General features: G+C 43.3%; 1 protein-coding gene and 1 long non-coding RNA gene across 7 annotated transcripts in view; one reads left to right on the top strand and one right to left on the bottom strand.

Annotated features, from left to right (window-relative positions):
* Positions 1–18,010, bottom strand: part of CDK6 (cyclin dependent kinase 6) — a 260,499-nt gene extending 242,489 nt beyond the window's left edge. The window contains exons 1-2 of one of the 6 annotated variants that reach the window (XM_027540176.1): positions 17,924–18,010; positions 14,440–15,044 (exon numbers count right to left, since the gene is read on the bottom strand). In XM_027540176.1, the coding sequence (XP_027395977.1) occupies positions 14,440–14,672 (233 nt within the window). In that variant the 5' untranslated portion in view covers positions 14,673–15,044; positions 17,924–18,010. Of the gene's footprint in view, positions 1–14,439; positions 15,045–15,156; positions 15,355–15,446; positions 15,715–16,274; positions 16,608–17,923 lie in introns of those variants that run through there. The other 5 variants (XM_027540178.1, XM_027540179.1, XM_027540175.1 and 2 more) reach the window with 5 other exon arrangements.
* Positions 17,935–22,035, top strand: part of LOC113891737 — a 98,531-nt gene continuing 94,430 nt past the window's right edge. Inside the window, exon 1 of the long non-coding RNA XR_003510871.1 lies at positions 17,935–18,008. This is a non-coding gene — a long non-coding RNA (uncharacterized LOC113891737). The remainder of the gene's footprint in view (positions 18,009–22,035) is intronic.

Below are 22,035 nucleotides of genomic sequence, written 5' to 3'. Positions count from 1 at the left end.
TTAAAAATATAACTGCGCAAAGAGTAAATTCAATAGATGTTTGGAAAATAGCACAGATTTCTTTAGAATAAAGCAAAACAAGCCCAAAGGAAAGAAAATAATTAGAAAGTAGAGGAAAAGATGGTAAGAAACATAAAGGCCAATCTGTAAAACTGAACCTTAAGAGACTTAGAAGTCCCAATTGAAAGACTGAATATCTGACGAACAAGAGGGATTCATGAAGAAAGAACAGAACAAATAGGAAAAAGTAACTTTTAAAAACAAAATAAATATGTACAGAAAGATCTCCAGGAATGCCCAGCAAATTCGACTTAAAAAAGCACCACACCCAGTCACATATTTCTGAAGAACACATCCTAGCAGCTTTCAGAGAAAAAAAAAAAAGTCACTAAAAACTAATTAGAAAATCATATCAGTAGATGATTTTTTATTAGTAACACTGAATACAGAGAAAGCAATGTTTTGTGGCAAAAATTGTTCATCCTAGATTTCTACAATCAAGTCATAATCAATTGCGAGAGACAATAAAGATGTTTTCAAACAGGTGAGGATTCAGAAAAGTGTATCTCTCATACACAGTTTCTTAGGGAGTTTCTCACAAACCTACACTAGCAAAAGAAGGGTGTGAACCACTGAAGAGGAAGAGTCAGGATGCAGGAATGAGTAGCTCCAAGTCAGAGGAGCAGTGAAAAAGTCCCAGGAAGACAACGGTTCATCAATCCAAGTAAATAACCAATTCTCAGTAAACCAAAACTTCAGAGAAACTTCAGGAAATCGGGCAATTCAATAGAAATAGATGATATGATGAAATGATTGAAAAGAAAACATTCTGGCTGTGATAAAGGCAAATAGTGTAAGAAAAATAAAAAGGCAATCATAAACTCCAGGAAAAACAAAGTCATGGTCTGAAAAAGCAGTACACTAAAATAGGTGTAATTTTTTTAAAGTGATGTAGAATAAGAAAAGAGAATCCAGATGTCTGTATTTAAGAAAGAAGGACTCTCTCAGCCTCACAGGGTTTTAACATTGGACCTATACCTGAGGTTGCAAAACAGAATGCAAATATTTAACAACTTTAGCAAAGTAGCTGATGGAAGTTGTGAGGAAAAGTTAGGGAAATAAAGAATTCCTCTCTTACTAAATGTAGACTCAAGAGACACTGCCAAAAGAGAAAGAACAAAAAAAATTATGTTTAAAGATATTATTTTAAATCATCATAAAAAATAAAAATGTCCCTATCAAACCAAAGAGGAAGGAGATTAACAAGGAGTAGTACTGATGAGCTAAATCTTCATCTTTCAGAATAGGAAGTCAATAGTTATTACCTGAAGTTTAGATATTAAGAAATAGAGCATAGCATATTATCTAGATTCACAGAGGAACAACCAGAAGCACCAAACACAGAATTAAAAGAAGTTGTATCTGGGTACTGGGCACAGGGATAGTTGGGACAGGAGCCTTGCTTTTTTATCATATACTCTGCTATAGTAATCACCAAGCATGTATGTCATGATTATCAAGGGGGGAGGCACAAATTCTTTAATACTTTCTAGTAAGAGATGGTGGGCTGCCGTCTATGGGGTCGCACAGAGTTGGACACGACTGAAGCGACTTAGCAGCAGCAGCAGCAGCAGCAGTAAGAGATGGTAGATGTGCCCTCCCCTGAATCTGTGGGGCTTTGAACTCACTTATAACCAACAGAACGTGGCAGAAGTAACCCCACCTGTTCCTAAGGATACTGACTGGCTTGTGGAGCCATGCAGGGCCACAGGAGTCCAGTTACTCTGCAGCCTTGACGCTGAGAGGAAGCTCAGGATACATGGAGTGCATGCTTTGGTCCACAGGCCCCCTGCTCAGGTCTTAGCGTATGTCAACCAGCCTGAGTGAACACTAGACTTGTGAATGAAGACATCCTCTCCAAATGAATCAACTCCCTAGCAGCTGTGTCATCACAGGGCATCACTCAGACATCACAGGGCAGAGATCCTACTCTCACTGTGCTGTTTCCCAGCCACCCAATCCTTGAGCCTAAGAAAAAGGTTGTCTCCAGCCCCTAAATTCTGGGGTAACTGACTACACAGCCATATTAATCAGAACAACGTCTTTAAGAGAAAACATAATTACTTTAAGTTAAAAACTACAAATAACCCCCTTGGTATCCTACTTCAGTTACAAGTCCTTGCAATGTATCTGACAGCAGCAGGCTGGGAACACCGCACGCTTTCACTCTACTCTAGTCTATTCCACACCATTCCACTGCACGCTTTCACTCTACTCTAGTCTATTCCACACCATTCCATTCCTCCCCTTCTCCTTCCTCTTCCGCTTTTTCCTCCTTTTTCTTTTCATCATTACTATTAGCCACAACCAAGTAAGGTCAGATCCCTTGGGTGATCACAGTCAATTGATCTAAGCAGAGAAGAAAGGTGTTTGGAGCAGCAGCAATGCCAAACAGCAGTACTGGGCCAAGGTTCACGGTGAGATGGGCCTGCGATAAGCACAGCTGTAGGGGCTTACACCAGGACTTTACAGCTCACGCCAGACTCTTCAGGAAACTGATTGTCAATCCTCTCTATAAAATTTCATGACCGGGAGAATCGGAAACTATATCCTAAAATTCCCACCAAAATATCTAAATCAACTCTGCCACAAATCATATGACCATTTAAAATATCAGTTAATACTGTTTATGTAAAATTAAGTTCATAACTGAATGAAAATATCAGTGGAAAAATTAGTTTAGAGGGAATATATCTTAGTGTCCAGTCTACTTGCTAATTACTAAATTATTCAATAACTCCTAATTACTGTCATAATCCAATTTACTAATATAATTATTAGACTATATAACCTTAAGAGTTTTAAATGCAATACTAATGAGTGAATAGAAAAATAACACAGCTGCTGAATTTGGTGTTAATTTACACTTTTACTGTCATAAAAACTCCTGTAAAAGAGTAATCTTTGCTCACTGCTTAGCTCTTCGGTAAGTCACTCAACAAGTATTTATGTGCCAGATACTGTTCTAGACACTGGGGATAAAAGCAGTGAACAAAAGGGGCAAAAATTCATGTCTTCATGGAGCTTATGTTCTAATGAGAAGCATACATTCTATATTAATTCATGCATTACTTCAAGACATGTGCATGCTAGGCATGATGGACAATGCAATATGGCTAAAATAAGGTGAAGGTGAAGTCACTCCGTCGTGTCCAACTCTCTGCGACCCCGTGGACTGTAGCCCACAAGGCTTCTCGGTCCATGGGATTCTCCAGGCAAGAATACTGCAGTGGTTTACCATTTCCTTCTCCAGGGGGTCTTCCCGACCCAGGGATCGAACCGGAGTCTCCTGCATTGGAGGCAGACGCTTTAACCTCTGAGCCACCAGGAAAGCCCTGGCTAAAATAAGGTACCCAAGAAAAAGGAATCAGACAACTATGCCATTTTATCATTATGGAATTAAAAAGCATGATAGCCTGAGTTCACTTATTCAACAAACACTGATTATGGTCTTTCTAAACGTACCAGAACTTTAGGCTTCACTAGGTTTCAAAGCTTGAACTCTTAAGAAAATTCAGATTTACGTAAGCATTGCCAGATTCTGTCACTATTTTACAACTCCACCATACAGTATCTCTCACTTCTACCTCAACTTAGCTCACCTTCTGCCATGTTCTTCCCTCCTTTTAATGAGTCTGTGGTCCTTTCAGTTCATAAGGTACATCTCTTAACCATTCTCTGTTGGCCTAATGATGGTTTCACCTCTCAACTTTATCACCTAAGATGGGGAAAAAATTATACCATTTTTCATAAACAAAGATGCTACTCTTGACTCATCTCAAAAGTCCTATTTTTCTCGCATCAGGAATGGGTACCACCAAATCAACCAAGCTTTTTTATAGTTCTCCTGGAGACCAACTCTCCCGTCTAAGTCAACCTTTTGCTCTTTGCAAAACTAACTGGTGTAGTTGAGGACCCAAGAGGCACCATCAATCCTACACGCTAGCCTAATGAGCTTTTGGTTAGAGAAATTACCACTGATTAAATCTCATGGGCTTAAAGGAATTTGTAACAACTAGCAGGATGTCTCAACTTTTCATTTCATCTTAATATGTAAGAGGTATGTTATTTCAAAGGAGGGATGCTGTCCCTGTTCTTTAAGGGGACTTCCATAACTTAAATGTACTTCAGTCCTGATCAGCAACAGGAGTCCTTTCCAGCCCAATCTCTAAATCTTGTCTCTGGGTTTCTTATGGCTCAACAAGAAAACATCCCGTTTTTATCCAAGGCTATTTAATAGCTCCTTTAAGTGATTCTACATGGTTGGAATGTAGACGACATCATCTAAAACTCCCAACTTGAAACCACTCAGCTAGCTTCCTGGTTTCCACCAAAAAGTTTTAAAATATATTGGTCAGAGCCAATAGCCTAACATTTAAAATGCAAAGACATATTCTGTTTTTCTTGTTCTGTTGGTGAATAGGGCTAAGAGTTAATGTTTCCAACTTTACACATTCATACCTTACCTTCTAAAAAGAAAACATTAGGAAAAATACATGTTTTACACTAATTTTTAGGAATACCTAACACAGAAATTATGAGATTACTTAACAAAGAAAGCAAAATAAAAAAGAGACTTCATTAGAGATTAGTGTCCCTGAAAGAGAACTACCTCTTTTCTGTGGATAGATCTTAATGACTTACACACAGAGTATAAGGAACGAAATTTAAAATGTCCTAAGGTGGTCATGCCTTAAGAGGAGCCTTGGAAAATTCCAGTGTGTGCCATAAAAAGGAATAATTCTGTTTGAGATTTTGAAATAAAAAGAGAAAGAACAAATAATTCCATTCCTCCTTGAGTTAAATTGAACAGTGAACTAAAGTAGATAGCACCACGCTTGCAAAAGTTCTGACAACGTGTTCCTGGGGGCGCTGTGTCCTCAGACCTGCCGACAATAAACCCATTAAAGGACAGGATATTGGGGAAAGGTGATTCCCTGGCGGTCAGTGGTAAAGAACCTGCCTGCCAGTACAGGAGACGTAAGGGACAAGGCTTCGATCCCTTGGTCGGGAGGATCCCCTGGGGGAGGAAATGGCAAACCACTCCAGTATTTTTGCCTGGAGAATCCCATGGACAGAGGAGCCTGGCGTGCTACCACAGGGTTGCAAAGAGTCAGACACAACTGAATGACTTAGCACACAGAAAGATTTCACTTAATTCCATTCCTCCGAAGAGTTCTTCCAGCACAGAAAGCCACATTAGTGGTAAAAAGAAAAGTAAAAGAATTCAAGCAATTAAAATGTATTCAGAGTAACTTACATTCTTATATTTAAAAATGTGCAAATCATTTTCAACTTTTACTGAATGTGTGCACATTTCCTGATGTTAATGTCTTCTCTATAGTATGTAAATTAAGCCCAAGACTGTTAACCATGGGAATTACTTAAATTTTAAAACTCACTTGACTATAAACTATATATGCTGGAGTGAAAAAAATGAAAATTCCTCTTTTCAATATTTATTATTCCCGGGAAACCAAATAAGTATAACCCAATATACAGATCTATTTTCCCTCTTTATTTGACACTCCTTTGTATTAACATTCCTGTGATGGAAATAACCCATATGATCCCTTACTTAATACCTACATCCCCTTTTCATTATTTCATTCATTTGTTCATTCATTCATTTTATTTCCACTGGATGTAGAATGTAAATGGACGTGACCCAATACACACTTTCTGCCTCAAGGAGCTCACCACTGGGGTGTGGAAAGTTAAAAGGGTCAGAAACAGTGGGAGGAGGGGAGATTGGTATTATACCTTACATAATAAGCATAGTAATATACAGGGCAGACAGACATATACTAAGCACCATAAAGGAGGGCTGAGGTTGTTAAGATTCAAAGGAAGCAGAAATTTTATCCAAATGAAGGTATTAAGGACACACACAAGTCAGGAAGCACATGACTAACGGAGGAGAAACAGGGTCTGAAACACATGAAGACAGAATCTGGAGGGTGGAAAATTCTCCCAACCCTCCGACGTATAAAATTTTAAGTGAAGAAACTGGTTTTCATCAGTGTTTGCTCAAAATGGAAATTCACCCGTGTCACAGATAACTTTGATAATTCAACATATGCAATCGTGAACATTGTGCACTAATTTTTTCTTTTAGGATAAGAAAGGTGTGAAATCGAACTTATCAGAATTCCTTTGTTTGTAAGGCACAACCCAACAGCAATACTACAAACAATAAAGAGGACGGTATGTACCCTCCCCCCAAAAAACAGTGGCATTAGAGCTTGGTTCTGAAGGATGCATACACAGTATTTCAACAGGTGCCGGCAGGTGGTACAGGGAGGAGAGCGTACCCTGAGACCAGCTCCCATTAAACACAGCGGGGGCAGCAAGGAGCCCAGGGAGAGGAAATGGACTAGTCAATATCAGTGTAGGATGCAAGCAGGGAACGCGCACAAAGAATACAAGAAAATCCCATCAAAGTTGAAGCTAGGACTAAAGATGAAAAAAACAGACAGTCACAGGGAAAATTTTAAACATCAGTAAAGTATTTGAGTGTTCTTACTAAATAGCTTGGCGTACAGATACAGTCAAAACCAATAATCTGCCAGCATGTATCTTGAGATATCAGTCACTTCAGCATGGGGTCTCTTTGCGACCCCATGGACTGTGGCCCTCCAAGCTCCTCTGTCCATGCGATTCTCCAGGCAAGAGTACTGGAGTGGGTTGCCATGCCCTCCTCCAGGGGATCTTCCCAACCCAGCGATCAAACCAGTGTCTGCTGCATCTCCTGCACTTCAGGCAGATTCTTTACCACTGAGCCACCAAGGAAGTCCTACTAATGTTACATGCAACTCTAAAACGATGAAAAGTTCTCATGTGAGGGGCTTATAATTTAATTTACTCTACTTCATTCAGGACACATATTGGGCAACTAACAGTATGGACCCTGTTATTTATGGATATAAAAGATACAGCCGACCCTTGTCTTCAAGTCAGCAAACATAAAAGCATTAAACTGAAAATACTTTTCTCATTCAAGGGAATGTTTTCTGATACGCAATGCCCATCAGTCATCCTGTTCTGTTAACACTAGATATAAACCTGTTTTTGAGCCTTAGTTATCCTCAGTTTGTATCTACAACTCATGTAACTGAGGAATAAAGTAACTGATTAAAAATCAGGCAATTTTTTAATGCATTTACACAACAGTTCCTACACAGGTCAAAGAGGGTTGAATCAAGTTAAATCTAAAACCCTTTTCAATGAAAAAAAACTCCTGTACTGTGATTCTAATTCTACTGAACTAAAATCCTTTAGGAAGGCTAAATAGGACTCAGTAATTAAAATGGCTACTTGAATGACAAAGTAAGTAGCTGTCCAAATTCAGGTAAACTACTAACTGTTTAATACTGATTCCATCCTAAATGGGCTTCCAGGCGACTGCTGTGTGCGCAAACATACAGATTCCTGCCACATGCTTTAAGCTGCCTTTATTTTGTGATACATAACATACAATGGATTATTATTCAGCCATAAAAAGGAACGAATCTGAGTTGGCTGCACTGAGGTGGATGAGCCTAGAGTCTGTTATACAGAGTGAACTAAGTCAGAAAGAGAAAAACAAATATCATATATTAATGCATATACATGGAATCTAGGAAAAGCGTACTGATGAACCTCTTTGCAGGGCAGGAACAGAGAGGCAGATGTAGGAATGGGCTCGCGGGCACAGCGAGGTAAGGCGAGGGGGCAGTGCGCTGACAGAGTAGCACTGACACGTATCATTCCCACGGGCAACACAGGCAGCTGGCGGGAAGCACCTACACGGCACAGGGAGCTCAGCTGAGAGCTCTGTGACGCCCTGAAGGGGTGGGCTGGGGGTGGGAAGAGGGCTCAAGAGGAAGGGAATATACGGATACTTACGGCTGATTCAAGCTGCTGTATGGCAGAAACTAACACAACACTGTGAAGCAATTATTGTCCGATTAAAAATAATATTAAAAAAAAAATGTTCTTGGGATTTTTCTTGTGGTCCAGTGGCTAAGACTCCAAGCTCTCAAGACAGGGGGGCCCAGGTTTGATCCCTTCTCAGGGAACTGGATCTCACATGCTGATAAATAATATGTGTGTGTGTGTGTGTATATATATATATATATATATATATATATTTTAAAGGTGCCTTTATTTCACCTTAATGGGGAGCAGTTACATAAGTAGTTGGTAAAACAAAATCAAGCATGGCAACACACAGGTGACACTCAGAACAACTGCCCAGCAGCTCTTACAAAACTCCTCCCTCTGACTGCTCACCCGCCTGCCCCAGTACACTTGGCATCTATAGATCACCAATCAAATGGTAACCTTTATGTAGGCAGGCTTGTCACCAACCACCTGTGTCTATTTTCCATGCGCCTGGAAAAGGCCCCACTTCCAAACACTACCTTCTTGTACTCCCACTCCTCCTGTGCCCAGATTTCATCTCTGCTGTGTTCTAGAACACCAGGAAGCTCATGATTAATTTCCTTCCTAAGAAAACTGAGGAGGACTCCTCTGGGGGTCCAGTGGTTAAGAATTCACCTATCAATGCAAGGGACACAGGTTCGATCCCTGGTCCAGGAAGATTCCATACGCCACAGAGCAACTTAAGCCTGTGCGCCGTAACTCCTGAGTTGGTGCTCTAGAGCCCCTGAGCTGTAACTCCGGGAACCCACATGCCTAGAGCCTGGGCTCCCCAAGAGAAGCCACTGCAGTGAGAAGCCTGCATACAACAATCAGAGAGAAGTTCCCACTCGGAAACTAGAGAAAGCCTGAGCACAGCGATCAAGATCCAGCGCAGACAAAAACAAATAAATAAACCTTAAAAAAGAAGACTGAGAAGCTTATCTGAGCCTCATGAGAACTAGAAATGGTGTGATTAGTTCAAGAAGCATGGGCAACACATATTTACTTAGGTGTCTAGAAGTTGCTATCCTACCTAATTTTCAAGTATTATAGTGTTTATTTCACTAACTGGGAATTAGATGCCAGGGCCACATTATGAAATAGTTCATAAGCATTTAGATTTTTTTTAACTGTTCTTTGTCTCAAATGAATTTAGTATTATTACTTACTTAACTACATTATTTACCTCTATTTTTACTTAACTATAGCTATTTAAATGATCATAGTTATTACCCAATTTCCTTAAAAGCAGAATGTAATGGATAATCACACTTTTTTACAGATTTACTTCAGTAAGGCATACTGCAAGAATTCAGGAATTTCCCGAGTTGATATGTCATTTATTCCTGGCAAACCATCACCTTTGTCTACATATAGTTCATTTTTTTCCAAACTAGAAATGTACTCACTGGAGTTAACTCTTCCTTCAAACGAAAGAAATTATTTTAAAATTGCTACTGAGATTTTAGAGTACGTCAACAAATTTCAAATGGCATGGCAGGCAAGATGCTTACCTCTGGACTTTAGTTTATCTATAGTACCAAAGGGCTGAAAGGCCTCCAAAGTGTCTTCCAATCCTACTATTAATGAGTTTCCCATCACACAGAGTATTGGATGTTTTATTCTTAAAAAACATTCTTAGGAAATCATTAATAGTGAGACATGATTTTTTTTTTAAGATAATTTTTTTTTAAATTTTATTTTTAATTGGGAGGATAATTGCTTTACAAGTTATGTTGGTTTCTGCCATACAACAATGTGAATCAGCTATTAAGTATGTGTGTGTGTGTGTGTGTGTGTGTGTGTACACCCTTCCTCTTGAGCCTTCTTCCCAACCCTCATCCCTCTCAGTCGTCACAGATGGCCAGGTCGTGCTCCCTGTGTTATATAGCAACTTCCCACTAGCTATCTGTTTTACACGGGGTAATATATATGTTTCAATGCTACTCTCTCCTCCCTAAAGGTAATTTACTTTTAATAAGGAGTCTGTTTTCACAGATTTCCACTTACCTTTGTTCTAAACATAGGAAAATACCCTAAAAGATACTCAAGTTTAAACAAGTCTTCCTCTTAAGAGCTACTTCCTCATTGATAAAGAAATTCTAATAGTTCAATAGTGATAACAGTTGTGTGAAAAGGATACAGCGCAATCCATGGCAACAATTCAGCACTACCAAGTTCTTCTGCGGCAACAAGGAACGGAAGAACATCACTATGAAAATGTGTATTTACTAAAGTTCAATAACTTGGGAACTTCTCAAGGAGCTCTCAGAGAATGAAAGACAAAGCCTACTTTTCACATAAAAACACATTTTAAATTCGTGCTTCTCCTGCCTTCCCTGAAACAAGTCCTAATAAATATATTATTCACCCACAAAATAACAGTTTATTCAGAAGGATTCCCATAAACTAACCCACCAGAGGATTCATGTTTATGCAGCAACCAATCATGTATCTTTCTACTCTGTTAATAGGTTTTCCCAGAGAAATCACATTTTTATTCTTTTTATGATATTACTGAGATCATTAAAAAGAGGAAATGGGAAAACTCTCCTTGAATAATAATCGGTGAGCTATATGCATTTTTCCTGGTTTTCTTAAAGCAGTGATTAAATTTGTTAATAGTGATAATTTAACATATTCAGACATCACCAGTTTATTCACTGAAATACTGAGAGTTTTAGATTACTGAACTAGTACTTGAACTTGAATTACTTCTCCTGCTACCCTAACAAATTTCATCCCCGGAGACAACACTGATAACACTAACCAGTATCTCTGTAATGACATGATATTCATGTCTCCAGGTTACGGTGACCATACTATTCCTTCAAAACCAGGGAGAATTATTATTTAAAATCCCCTTGGTTTTTAAACAGTAAGTCCTTCCTAAATCCTTGTTGAGTAAGTGGAGCTCAGATGTTCATATCTATCAATTGCACACCAATGTTGTCTTATACAGATCTCTGTGTATGTCCCTAAAGTGAAATTTAATCCCGCCAAAGCATTTGATTCTGATTAGTGTTTCAGTTATCTAATTATTCAATCAGCAAATTCACAGTAACCAAATTATCACAAATATTAGCTGCTCTAAAAAAAAAAAAAGGTTAGGTGAGATATAGCAAAAAGTCAATGGAAATAAAGAGAAATGAATTATTAAAAAGATCTAAGAATTGTTCATCCCATGACAAGGTTAAGTTCTGTAAATGTAGAGACTTTTTCAACTTGTTCACTGATGTATCCCCAGCTTCTAATAGTGTCTGGCAAATACTGGGCCCTTGATAAATATTTGGTGAATGGATAGATTGCTGATAAAACATGTTATTTTATCCACTCTGCATACTTAGTTCAGAAGGTAAAACGGGATTCATTTGTGGAGTGCAGAAGCTCTAATATAGGTTCATACTGAAGTCTGATTCTGGCGAAGGCTCCCAGATTTGGAATTACTAACTGTAAAATACAAATAAATTTATATCCCAGACACTGACTGGCTGATCAAGCCTGGGCCGGGGATACATCAAGCCACAGGTAAGCAAGAATTTCAAGTCATTATCCCTGCGCATGCCGGCAGTCCCAGAGCCAGCAACAAGGCAGCTTTTCAGGCAAATCCATCAACTATCTCAAACTTTTGAAAAACTAATGTGTTTATTATGCGTCTTCAAGCTTTGAGGCTTAACTATCTGTGGGAAGGGCCTATAATTATGATCAATTACTTGTGACTTGAAGGCATTTATACAGGCACCTATCTGCCCTTTTAAGAAACCTTTAAAGAACCAGCCACAGGACTGTAAAATGGATCCTCTGGGGCAACAATAAATCACAAGTTTGGGGGCCCAATTCTGACAACTCTCCCTTAGAAGGAAAGAATTTGTCACCTGTCCTTGATTTCCTAATCCTGCCTGAACAATTATCGCCATCATCTAAAATGTGAATTCCTAGTCAAGCTCAGCAAGTCATGGGGACCAGTAATTGCCCCAGGCAGAAGCAGAAGGGAAGAAACAGGAAGGAAACAAATGGAATGGAGATCTGCAGCTCGTGAGGATGACATCATCGATGATTTTCTCAAGTGTCATTGAACTTCATGGCATATGACTGATGGTTTTTTCTGACAAACTATAGGCTCATTATATTCCGAGTAGCTTAATGGTTCCGGAGCTTGTAACGTCTAGGCTTGAGTATGATTCGTCCCTACAGGAAAGGACAGGTGAGCTAATGCCTTACTGGGAACTTCTACCAAGGCAAGCCCCCTGTCCATCCCTCCCCACCCCCCCATCCCCACCGTCAATCTTCTTGAACACAAATAATACTTGGACATCTGAAGCGCTCTTAAATTTACAAACTGTTCATATACACTATCTCAGTTTCTCCTCACGATTCTTAAGAGGTAGATGTCATCTTTACCACTTAACATGTGAAATAGTTTTAGAAAATGATGCCTTTGTCTTCCAACATATCAGTACAATTTCGACTTATCAATGCAATCTCCTAAAATTTCTCAGTACAGAATCCAAGACATGTGGCTTGGTTAGAAATGTGTAAAGACACACCAAGCTCAAGAAGATAAATCAAGAGAATAAGTTGGATTTGCCGGCACAAGGGCAAAAACAACTTCCCTCTGTTATGAGAGTAAACTGTGCTTTAGGGAAAGGACGGTGTTACACAGGGGTGCCTCCGGAATACCTCGACGATTGGAAGGCCATGATTTTATTCATATACATGATAATCATCCTTAACTGGACACTATCCATAGGTAACAGACAAAATAAAACAAGAATTTTGGACTTAAATTCTAGCGGTGGAATTCACCCTTTGGGAAGTGACTGGGTGGTTCCGCTAGGAAGATAACTAAGTTACAGGGGACAAATGTACCCTTCACTTTCCTCTCCAGTATCACAAAGACGACCCAAAAGGGTTTCTGTTGTTTTTTCAACAACAACAAAAAAATACACAGGTTATAAAAACCTACTGCTTTTATATATAATCTCATCTTCCTAAATCACTGATTCTTTCAGTCCCTCTCTTCGCTATTGGCTGAAACAGAGGTATATTGGTTCCAAGCTTTACAGCCATTTATTACCTTGTTTGTGTAGTTACGATTCTTTGCTGCCTTCTAGCCTGAGTCCTAACTGTGGCAGGAACAAAGTACCATACAAGTCATCCGGCCTGGGATGAGAGGAGACAAGTCGAAACCTCCCAGGAAGACTCTGTAGACACATGGGCTTCCTGAGTCTATAGAGGGCTTGGTATTTCAAAGGTCAGTCTTGGGTCTCTCCACTTTGGTGACTAATGTTAAATTGTTTGACTTTTCACAAAAATATTTAGCTATGCTTATTTACATAATCTCGTCCACAGCACACATACAGTAGTAGATATATATCTGTTGAAAAGAGCCCCTCGACGGATAAGGAGACAGGAAGAAGACCTCAAGACCTCCTTTTTCCAACTTATTATCTTAGACGTTGGTTGAGAAAGGTAAAATCACACCCTAATTTGTAGAAGTTTCCGGGCATTCCTTTTCAGCTTAAAACTATGCACCTCTGTTTAAAAAAGAAAAGGATGACACACCACACAATGTCAAACACACAATGGGGAAATTCCAGGATCACTAAGAAAACACCATTATCCAAAGTCACACACACTTTGGTTTAATACTGGTTCCCACACAAGAAACGCGGTAAAAACTGCTGCCTCCCCACCCGGCAGCACAGCCCACCCAGGAAAATCCTGGGCAGGACGTTTAGAATCTAAATATTTCATAACCTGGACTGACTGACTGGAGAAGAAGCCTAAGGACTATGCTCTCTTAGACACACAAAATAATACAAACAGGTAACATATTTGGAAGACATTTTTAAAAGGACACAAACTGGGCGTTGGCACTGAAGTCCTTCATCAGGCATCCTTATCAATATGCAATGTTAGCGAAAAGAAACTGTAGGTGTAATTGACAAAATTATTCTCAAGTGTTTCTGCACTTTCAAACCTCATTTATACTAGGCTATGGCAGAAGACTTTTCTTCCTACTAATTACCACCATACCCTGTTACCTCTCATTCATTCTCTCAAAAACTCCCCTAATGGCCAAGGAAACTACACGGGTGGGCTGGGGGTGGGGGGTGGGGGGCGCCCGTCTCAGGTTGCCTTGTTCTAGCCCCTAAAAGACATCCATCTTTCAGGACCTCTTTCAGGACGAACCGGAGAAAAACACTTAGAACTGGCACAGCAGCGAGGAAGGCTGCGCAGGTCATATTTTCTGACTGGTCTTTTTGCTCGCTGTCTGGCAAGATCACCAGCTCTGGCTCGTGGCTCTGTCGACAAAACTCACTCTCACCCAGTAAGGTCGACGGATGGCGCCATGCCTCCCCCGCCGTCCCCCCACCCTCCCGCACGCGCAGCATCTTCGTGGGGCCGGGGATCCCAGCCCCTCCCCCAGCGCACTGCCCCCGACGGCACGGGCGCCGATCCACCGCTCACCTGACCACGTTGGGGTGCTCGAAGGTCTCCAGGTGCCTCAGCACCGCCACCTCGCGGATGGTGGAGAGCGGCATGCCCTCCTCGCCAGTCTGCACTCGCACGCGCTTCAGCGCCACGAAACGGCCTCCGTTCTTCAGGTCCCGGGCCTTGAACACCTTCCCGTAGGCGCCCTCCCCGATCTCCGCCACGCACTCATACTGCTGGTCGGCACGGCTCAGGCCGTCCTTCTCCATGCCGCCCGGCGCGGTGCCGCTGGGGCGGGCGGGGGGCGCGCTCGGCTCGCTGGTGGCCGCCGCTCGCCTCCTCCCGGACTCCCCGGCTGGCTCCCTCGGGCCCCGGAGTTCGGTCTCGCTTTCTCTCTCACCCCCCGCCGACTACCGCGCCCGGGCGCTCGGACTCTCGCGGCCGCCGGGGCTGGATGGAGCGACCTCCCCGCGGGCGGGCGCAACCCTGGTGCCGCCGCTGCGAAACTCCGCCTGCTGAGTCGCCGAGGAGCGAGCCGATCCCTCCTCTTCCCTCCCCGAAGCGCAGTCCTCTGCAGACACCGAGGCGATTACATAGTCTCAGTCTCAGCCCGGGCGCGTCTCAGTCCACGGTCATTCCACCTAAAAGAGGAGACGGGAGGACAAGAAAAAAGTGTAATTAGACATCCCAGGCGCCTTCTCCGGGGTTCCTACAGGGACCCCTCCTCCTCCTTTACGCAGCCCCCATCGCTACCCTCTGCGAGCTCCTGCCCTCTCCCAGGCCGCTTAATCCTTCCTGGTTCCTCCGAGAAAAACGAAGTTACTTTTCTTTCCCTGCAGAGCTGGAGCCGTCTTCGCGCGGAGAGGTTGCAGGGGCCCCTCTGGGATGAGCGCAGGGCGCGGGACGCAGTGGAACGAGAGGGGGCGTGCCAAGCAGCCCAGAGTGTGCCGGGAGCGCGGGGGAGGGGAGGCGCCGGGCACGTCAATGTCACGGCTTAATATTTCCCTGTATCATTGTGTTGCGCTGCTACCCTCCCTGCCTACCGGGCCTGGACGTCAGGGGACAGGGGCTCCATGGGTGCCGTGGGGGCGTTCTGGGGTCTTGCGCAGCCTGGTGTGGAGAGACCTCGGGTCCGCCCGAGTGCGGCCGTAGAATGTGGGTGGGGGCTCCCAGGACCTTTGTAACCCGATGCTGGGAGTGTGCGAGAAGGGGTGGTCAGACATCTGCTCGGAAATTGCTTCCTTTCTTTCTACTTTCAGTTTTTCTACGAGGAGACATTTAAAAACGACACACAAATGGTCTTTTTAAGGTAAAAGAGTCTGGGTTGGAAACGGAATCCTTCCTCTGACTTGGGAAGACCTCCCTGGTGGAAACCCATCAGATCCGAGAGGGCGGGAGCTCCCGCTACTCGGGAGTGGGTGAGAGATGCCTCCCCCCGCGGTGTGGCGGCGGGGGCGGGAGGGGGGGCGGGTGAAGTCGCCTACCGAACCCTAAGAATGGGATAAAGAGGTGCTCGCCGCACTTCAGCTTGTCGTCTCCTTGGAGAACAACTTCAGAAGCAAGGCGGCATAATCGTGACTCGCCTTTAATTTTTCAACCGATTGCAACCTGAGCAAAACTCAGCCTCCCCTTAAAAAGGGTAAGGGTGGGGGGAGTAAAAGCTGAGCCTCCAGGGGAAAGCGAAAAGGGGTTGCGCCCCCGCGGCCAGGACTCGCGAACCTTTCCCCACTACCCGGGTTGTTCCCTAAGTAGGCAGCAGAGGTGGTTGCTCCACTCCCCTTTCAGCTTAAGGTCGGGTCCGAATAGCAGTCAGTGACCCCCGGAGCCCACCCCCAACACACACAACAAAACAGGGAAGGGGGGGGTCGCACCCTTCTTTCCCATTCAAACTGCAATCCAGGACCCAGGGGACCTCCGCTCCACCAACGCTGTGGCCTCCGCCGGACATTCACCGCTCCGACTGCGTGTCCGAAATTCCCGGAGCTCCTCGGAATTACCTGCCCCGCAACCTCTGGCTCTCTCGCCTTCCGCCAGGAATTAAAGATACAGACTGCGCGACCCCCGCGGTCTGCGGGCGGAGGGGACCGCGGAGAGCACCGGGCCCCTCACATTCTCTCCATTCAAAATTCTCCTTAAAAGGTGAAGGCTAGTCCTGGGGGCGGGGGGAGGGCGAGGAACGAGCCCCCCGAGCCGAGGAACCAGCGGTCGGAGCCAGGCCGAGGGCCACACAGGTAGCGGAGGAGCCGCGGCGAGCCGCGCCGCCCGCCCCCTCCCGCGGGCCCCCTCCCCGCCCCAGTCCTGCCCGCCGCCCGGCGGCGAAGGAAGCGGCGGGGACGTCCCACCCCCGCAGGGAGCTGCGCCCGCCGCCCCCGCTGGGCCCCGCACCGCCCGCCCCGGCTCTCCCCGCCTTGCTCCCCGGACTGTCGGCTCCGGCGGAGAGAAACGGGAGCAGCCGTGCCTCCCCCCTGTCCCCCGCCCCGTCCACTTTTTTTGTTGTTGTTGTTGCTTTCCCACGCTGGCTGAATGTGACTTGACCCCATTTCAAAAAAGTTTGACAGAGTGCTTCAACATTTCCGCATTCCTCCGCGACTACAAAGGCTGCAGCCGCCTCCTTCTGCTTTCTGTCTCTGCTCTCTGTCTTCACACTCAATGAAATCCTTCATGTGCCTCTCCCGAAGCCTGCCAAGCACCGCAAGGGTCGCCACCACCGCGGCGACCTGAGGCCGCCCCGGGGACCACGACTCCCGCGTGTACACACACGCAGATGCGCCCACGTGCACACTGACGGATGCGGGGTCGGGCCCGGAGGTGTTCACCCATGGGGCGTGCGTTTTAACGATATTTTAAATTAGGAAAGTAAACTAGGAAACTAAAGCAAGCGTCCATCCTTGCGGGGGGACTCCCAGCCTGGGCACTGGCCGCCGGCGTGCACTCCTAAGTGCAGAACACGCCCGTGGGGGCTGCCAGCAAAAAGTCTGCGTTAACATTTATCTCGCGGTGGGGAAGGTGGAGCTCACACCCACACCTCGGCGAGATGGAGGGGGAGCTTTCGTGGGGAAATAAATACAAGGTACCGAAACACATTCTCTCCCGCGTGAGGTCCCCAAAAGCAGTGCATTTTAAACCCTGAATGTAAATTGCTCGGTGAGTTTCCCAGTGGAGCCTAAGTTCCGTTTGAAAGACTGGAGAAGAAGTGTTTGTGTGGGTGTTTGTGCGCAAGACTGTGTGCGAGCAGGCACAGGAGCTCGGCGTTGGGGGGAGTCCCTCGTGTGGGATGTTCCCCTCTAGTCAGATTAGGAGAAACTCCTGTAGCTCCCCCGAAACTGGCCCCTGTAACCACCCCTCCTGGATCGTAAGGGGTTAACCACAGCCGATTCCGAGAACCTACCGCCCCCCACCCGCCCCAGTCACCCCCACCCACCCTCCCCTCCGACCCGGGCCAAGCCCCCAAGTCTTCCCCAAGGACCACCCCCCCACCCCGCACCCTGCCGCCCACCCATCAGCGCGCACAGCGCCTCACCTGAGGGGCCCGGCCGCGGCGGGCCTCGCGAGGGGGCTGCGGGGACCGGTCGACCTTCGCACGTGTCCGCCGCGGCGCGGAGCAGGTAAACCGGCTCGAGGAAGGAGTTAGCGGCGCTCGCTCGGGCGAGGGGGTGGGCACTGCAGCGGAGGGCGGAGGGACGGCGGAGGGCGCCGCCCGCGCGGCGCGCTGGGGGCGGACGGAGGCCGCGGGGCTCCGGCCGGGGCTCGGGGCCCGAGCCGGGGAGGCGGCGGGGGCGGGGTGGGGGGCCCTGGAGGCCGACGGCCCGCGACCCTCCCGGCGGCCGGGTGGGGGGCTCGCCGCTCAGTGGCCAGCGAGTGTGCAAATTAAAGCCTTCCGGAGAGAGGGGAGGCGGCCGAGCCCCGGCTGTGCTCTGAGCCTCCGGCTCTCCGGCTCTCCGCTCCGAGTGGGGGGCGAGAAAGAGGGGGGAGCTAAATGAAAATTTCCGGCTTTCGCTGCAACTGGAGTGGGGCGACTAAAATAGGAGGCGTGAGAGGGAGAGTGGGATGTGTGGTCGGCAGTCGGCTGAGTTATCAAACCCAGGGTCGCCCAGAGTTGGGGTTTTTGACAGAGTGAGGCGGGCGGGGGGTTTCAGCAGTCACTGATGTAGACGGATGGGGAAAACACAAAACGACCAATAATAATCATGAGGGGCCGGTGGGGATGGTAAATACTAACACTTTCCAAGAAACTGAAAAATCAGACCAAAAAAATAACTTTATTAAAAAAAAATTGGCAGGACGCCTTGCAGAAAAGAAAATACTAATCTGTCCAAGCACTTTTCACTTTCAGCATGAGCTACATTTGTTTTGTTTTCCTTCGCTTCCTTTCGGCCTCACAAAGCCCTATCTTTTCCTTCTGGACAGAGGATATGATTTGGAAATTGTCTGGCACTCTTGTGGTTAACGATCTACTTGAAGGGGCTGGCCGGTTCACAGTTATTAAGTGATTAGTAACTGCTGAGGGTTCACTAAGGTATTTCTGTGGAGGTAAAAAGCCTAAAATTGACTTTAAATAACAGAACAGCAAGATAATAGACACACGCACACACACACAAAGAAGGGAGAGCACGATTCGATGGGTGCTTCCTTTAAATGCATTACTGGACTTCTGAAATTTGAAACTTTGTAAGAATGTATACTTTACCTGCTGAGAAAACCTCAATATTTCAGGTGAAAATTAGATTTTGGAGAAAAAGAAAAGTCTTCTAGACTTCTATGATGAAGTAAAACAAAACTTAAAATGACTATTTTTTTGAAAGAATTCAATATTATCCAAAATCTCTATCTGTAAAATACTTGAAACCCTTTGAAATATCTTAATGCAAACCCTAAAAAAAGTTACTTATTTCAGGACTCTGTGTAAAAATTTAAACCCAGAAAAATTCTGTTTGAATGAAAAATACTACCTCTATAAATCTTTTGACATTTTGAATTAAACTATTTTGCTAATTTCACAGTAGATCAAAATTTGGCTTTATAAAATTGATTCTATAGTATAATGTGAAGTAACAGGTTAGGTAAATAAAAATTGTTGCATTTACATTAGCAAATATTTTGCAAGGCATTATAATACTTCTTAAAAAATAAAAAGTGTGTTTTATGCTTAAGATAATTCATAAAATACATTTTTTGTGTTTAGAAGCATATCTTCTAAAATGAAATCCAATTTCTGAACAAAATTTATATTTGTAAAGATAGCTATAATCTCATATACCTTACAAACTTAAGAAAACAAAGTGTTGGAATTTGTATTTCTATAAAATATTGGATCATTACAAATCACTAATTAGACTTTAAACCAGAGACACAAATGGGAATCCTCCATTTTGATAATTGCTCACACTATCAATGCTTTTTTTTAAAAAAAGATTTATTTGTTGGTAATTAACACATTTATGTAACTCAGAAATAATTGTCAATAGTCATAGGAACCAGCAAATGATTATAAGAATTTGAGTAAATAATTTGTTTAAAAATAGTAAGCTGTAAATATCTTTTAAATTAACAGAAAAATATCTTTTCTACACTGGGTTGCATTTTTCATTCCTGAATTGGATAACAACCATAAATGAATTAGAAACTCCATGATTTAGCTTACTAGATCACTTGGGCAATGTCAAAAACAATGAAACTTTATTTAATTACATACACTAATACTGAGTGTTAGCTCTCTTTATGTCATCTGCTTTCTCTGATACTGTTAATTTGTCTTGTTCACTCTCCTTGGTTATGGTTCATTCAAACTCCAGGTTGGTTAAAGCTTCAGATCAGGAAGTTTTACAATGGATTGTATAAAATTAGTATATACCAGATTGTTTTTGTTTATGGATACCTTCCTTTGTGGGTAACAGGTTATCATACCAAAATTTGTGCCAAGTTTACAAACTGTGAACAAAATTCCGACTCCTTTGTTTAGGAGTCCTCCATGAATGAGTACATCATTCCAAAATAATTATTTGTACCAGTATTTTCACACTACATCTCAGATATTCTAAAGTTGCAAATCACCTTAGTTTTTAAAAAATTGGAATTCATGGATTTCCAAATACACTGTTGTAGCTTACCCTAAAAGTTTTCTGAGTGTCACGTAAGAGATACATTCCCTGTGTGAACATTTTATACCAAATATCTGTAAGTTTTTGTTTTTCCTAAAATAAAAATGAAAATTTTAATTCTGGTCTATACTTTTATAACACTGTTTAAGAAATCAGAAATGTGTTTAAAATTAGTAATTGTATAATGTACATCTAATTCTAAATGATCTCTGATTTATATTAGCCATTTGAGTTTATAAAGTACATTTTCCAGAAACTCAGAAATGAAGTTTTGTTAGAATCTACTATACAATAAGTTTAATTAGAGGTCATGTAAATTTATACTTTTTGTCTACAAAGTTCTGTTTATCATCTTGATAAAAAACTTCTCTGGTTTAATAACTTTGAAATTAGTTACCCTCAATTTTAATTTGAGTTATATGTGTATATGAACATTACCTTTATTAAGTAATTACCACAAAAAACTGTTATTTCAACAGAAAAGGCATAATATAATTCAGTGCATTTGAATGCATTTTCTCCCCTCCCTCAGGCATTTCTAAACTGGGTTTTTTTTGGAGGATTGGCCTTTAAAATATAATATTGAAAATCTGCTAAATATCTTGGAAAAAGTCAACTGTACCACCAAATTTTTCAATTGTAAATTTTTGGACTTTAAGTTCAACCTTCTAAATAAATTGCTTCCCGTCAATTTGGAAATGATCTGGATTTTTCTCTTCCTGCTGTTGCATGTGCTCTAGTACACTGCATTTGAGCAGTGGAACTTGAAATGGTTTTGATACTGCCATGAGGGGAAAAAAAATAAATTAGTAGCTTATAAAATTAAAGGAGAAAAGCCAAATAATATTATCTATTGAAAACATTCCATTTTCATGGGATGAAATTACAATTATCCCCATGCAACATGTCAGCACTATGTTCATATCTGTATAATTATCATCATCTTTTCAGTTTTTTCCCTTTTGATAGATACTCCTATCTTCTGTTCCCTTTGTGTGTGAGTGTGAATACCTTTATGTTCCTGGCATATTGTTGTGACTCGTTTGAAACATGTTCTTAAGATTCTTTCATCAACTACATTAGAATTCTGAGCTATCAGAAAAATAACTGTGGAAATACACTTAAAAAGATGGTGACAGTCACACTGAAATACCTCCATTTACTTTTCCGTTTAGAGTGTCCCATCCTATTCAGTGACTTCCTACATTTCTTTTCCAAGAGAATACTTGTATTCTGCACACGTGGCCTAACAGTTGCGTCGTCATAGCTGCCTGTGGTTGAGCTAAAAGGTGTATACGTGTTTCAGATAGATTGTTCAGATGAAGCAGTGTAGGTCCAACACGATGGAGGTGAACGATGGTAAAGCGGGATCCGGGAGATGGGAAGAAAGAGAGAGAAGGTCACCCGGGAGAACCTCCTGTGAATGGCTTGGTAGTAGGGATATGTGAAGAAGGCATATGCTAAGGTCCCGGGACCAAGAGATGTTCCTCAGTGCTCTAAGTATAGCATGTCCAGACAACGGATTCTTTCTGAA

Source organism: Bos indicus x Bos taurus, chromosome 4, assembly GCF_003369695.1.
Source record: "Bos indicus x Bos taurus breed Angus x Brahman F1 hybrid chromosome 4, Bos_hybrid_MaternalHap_v2.0, whole genome shotgun sequence".
NCBI classification, from domain to species: domain Eukaryota; kingdom Metazoa; phylum Chordata; class Mammalia; order Artiodactyla; family Bovidae; genus Bos; species Bos indicus x Bos taurus.
Note: the sequence above shows the minus strand (reverse complement) of the source record. Positions and strands in the feature narration are given on the sequence as shown.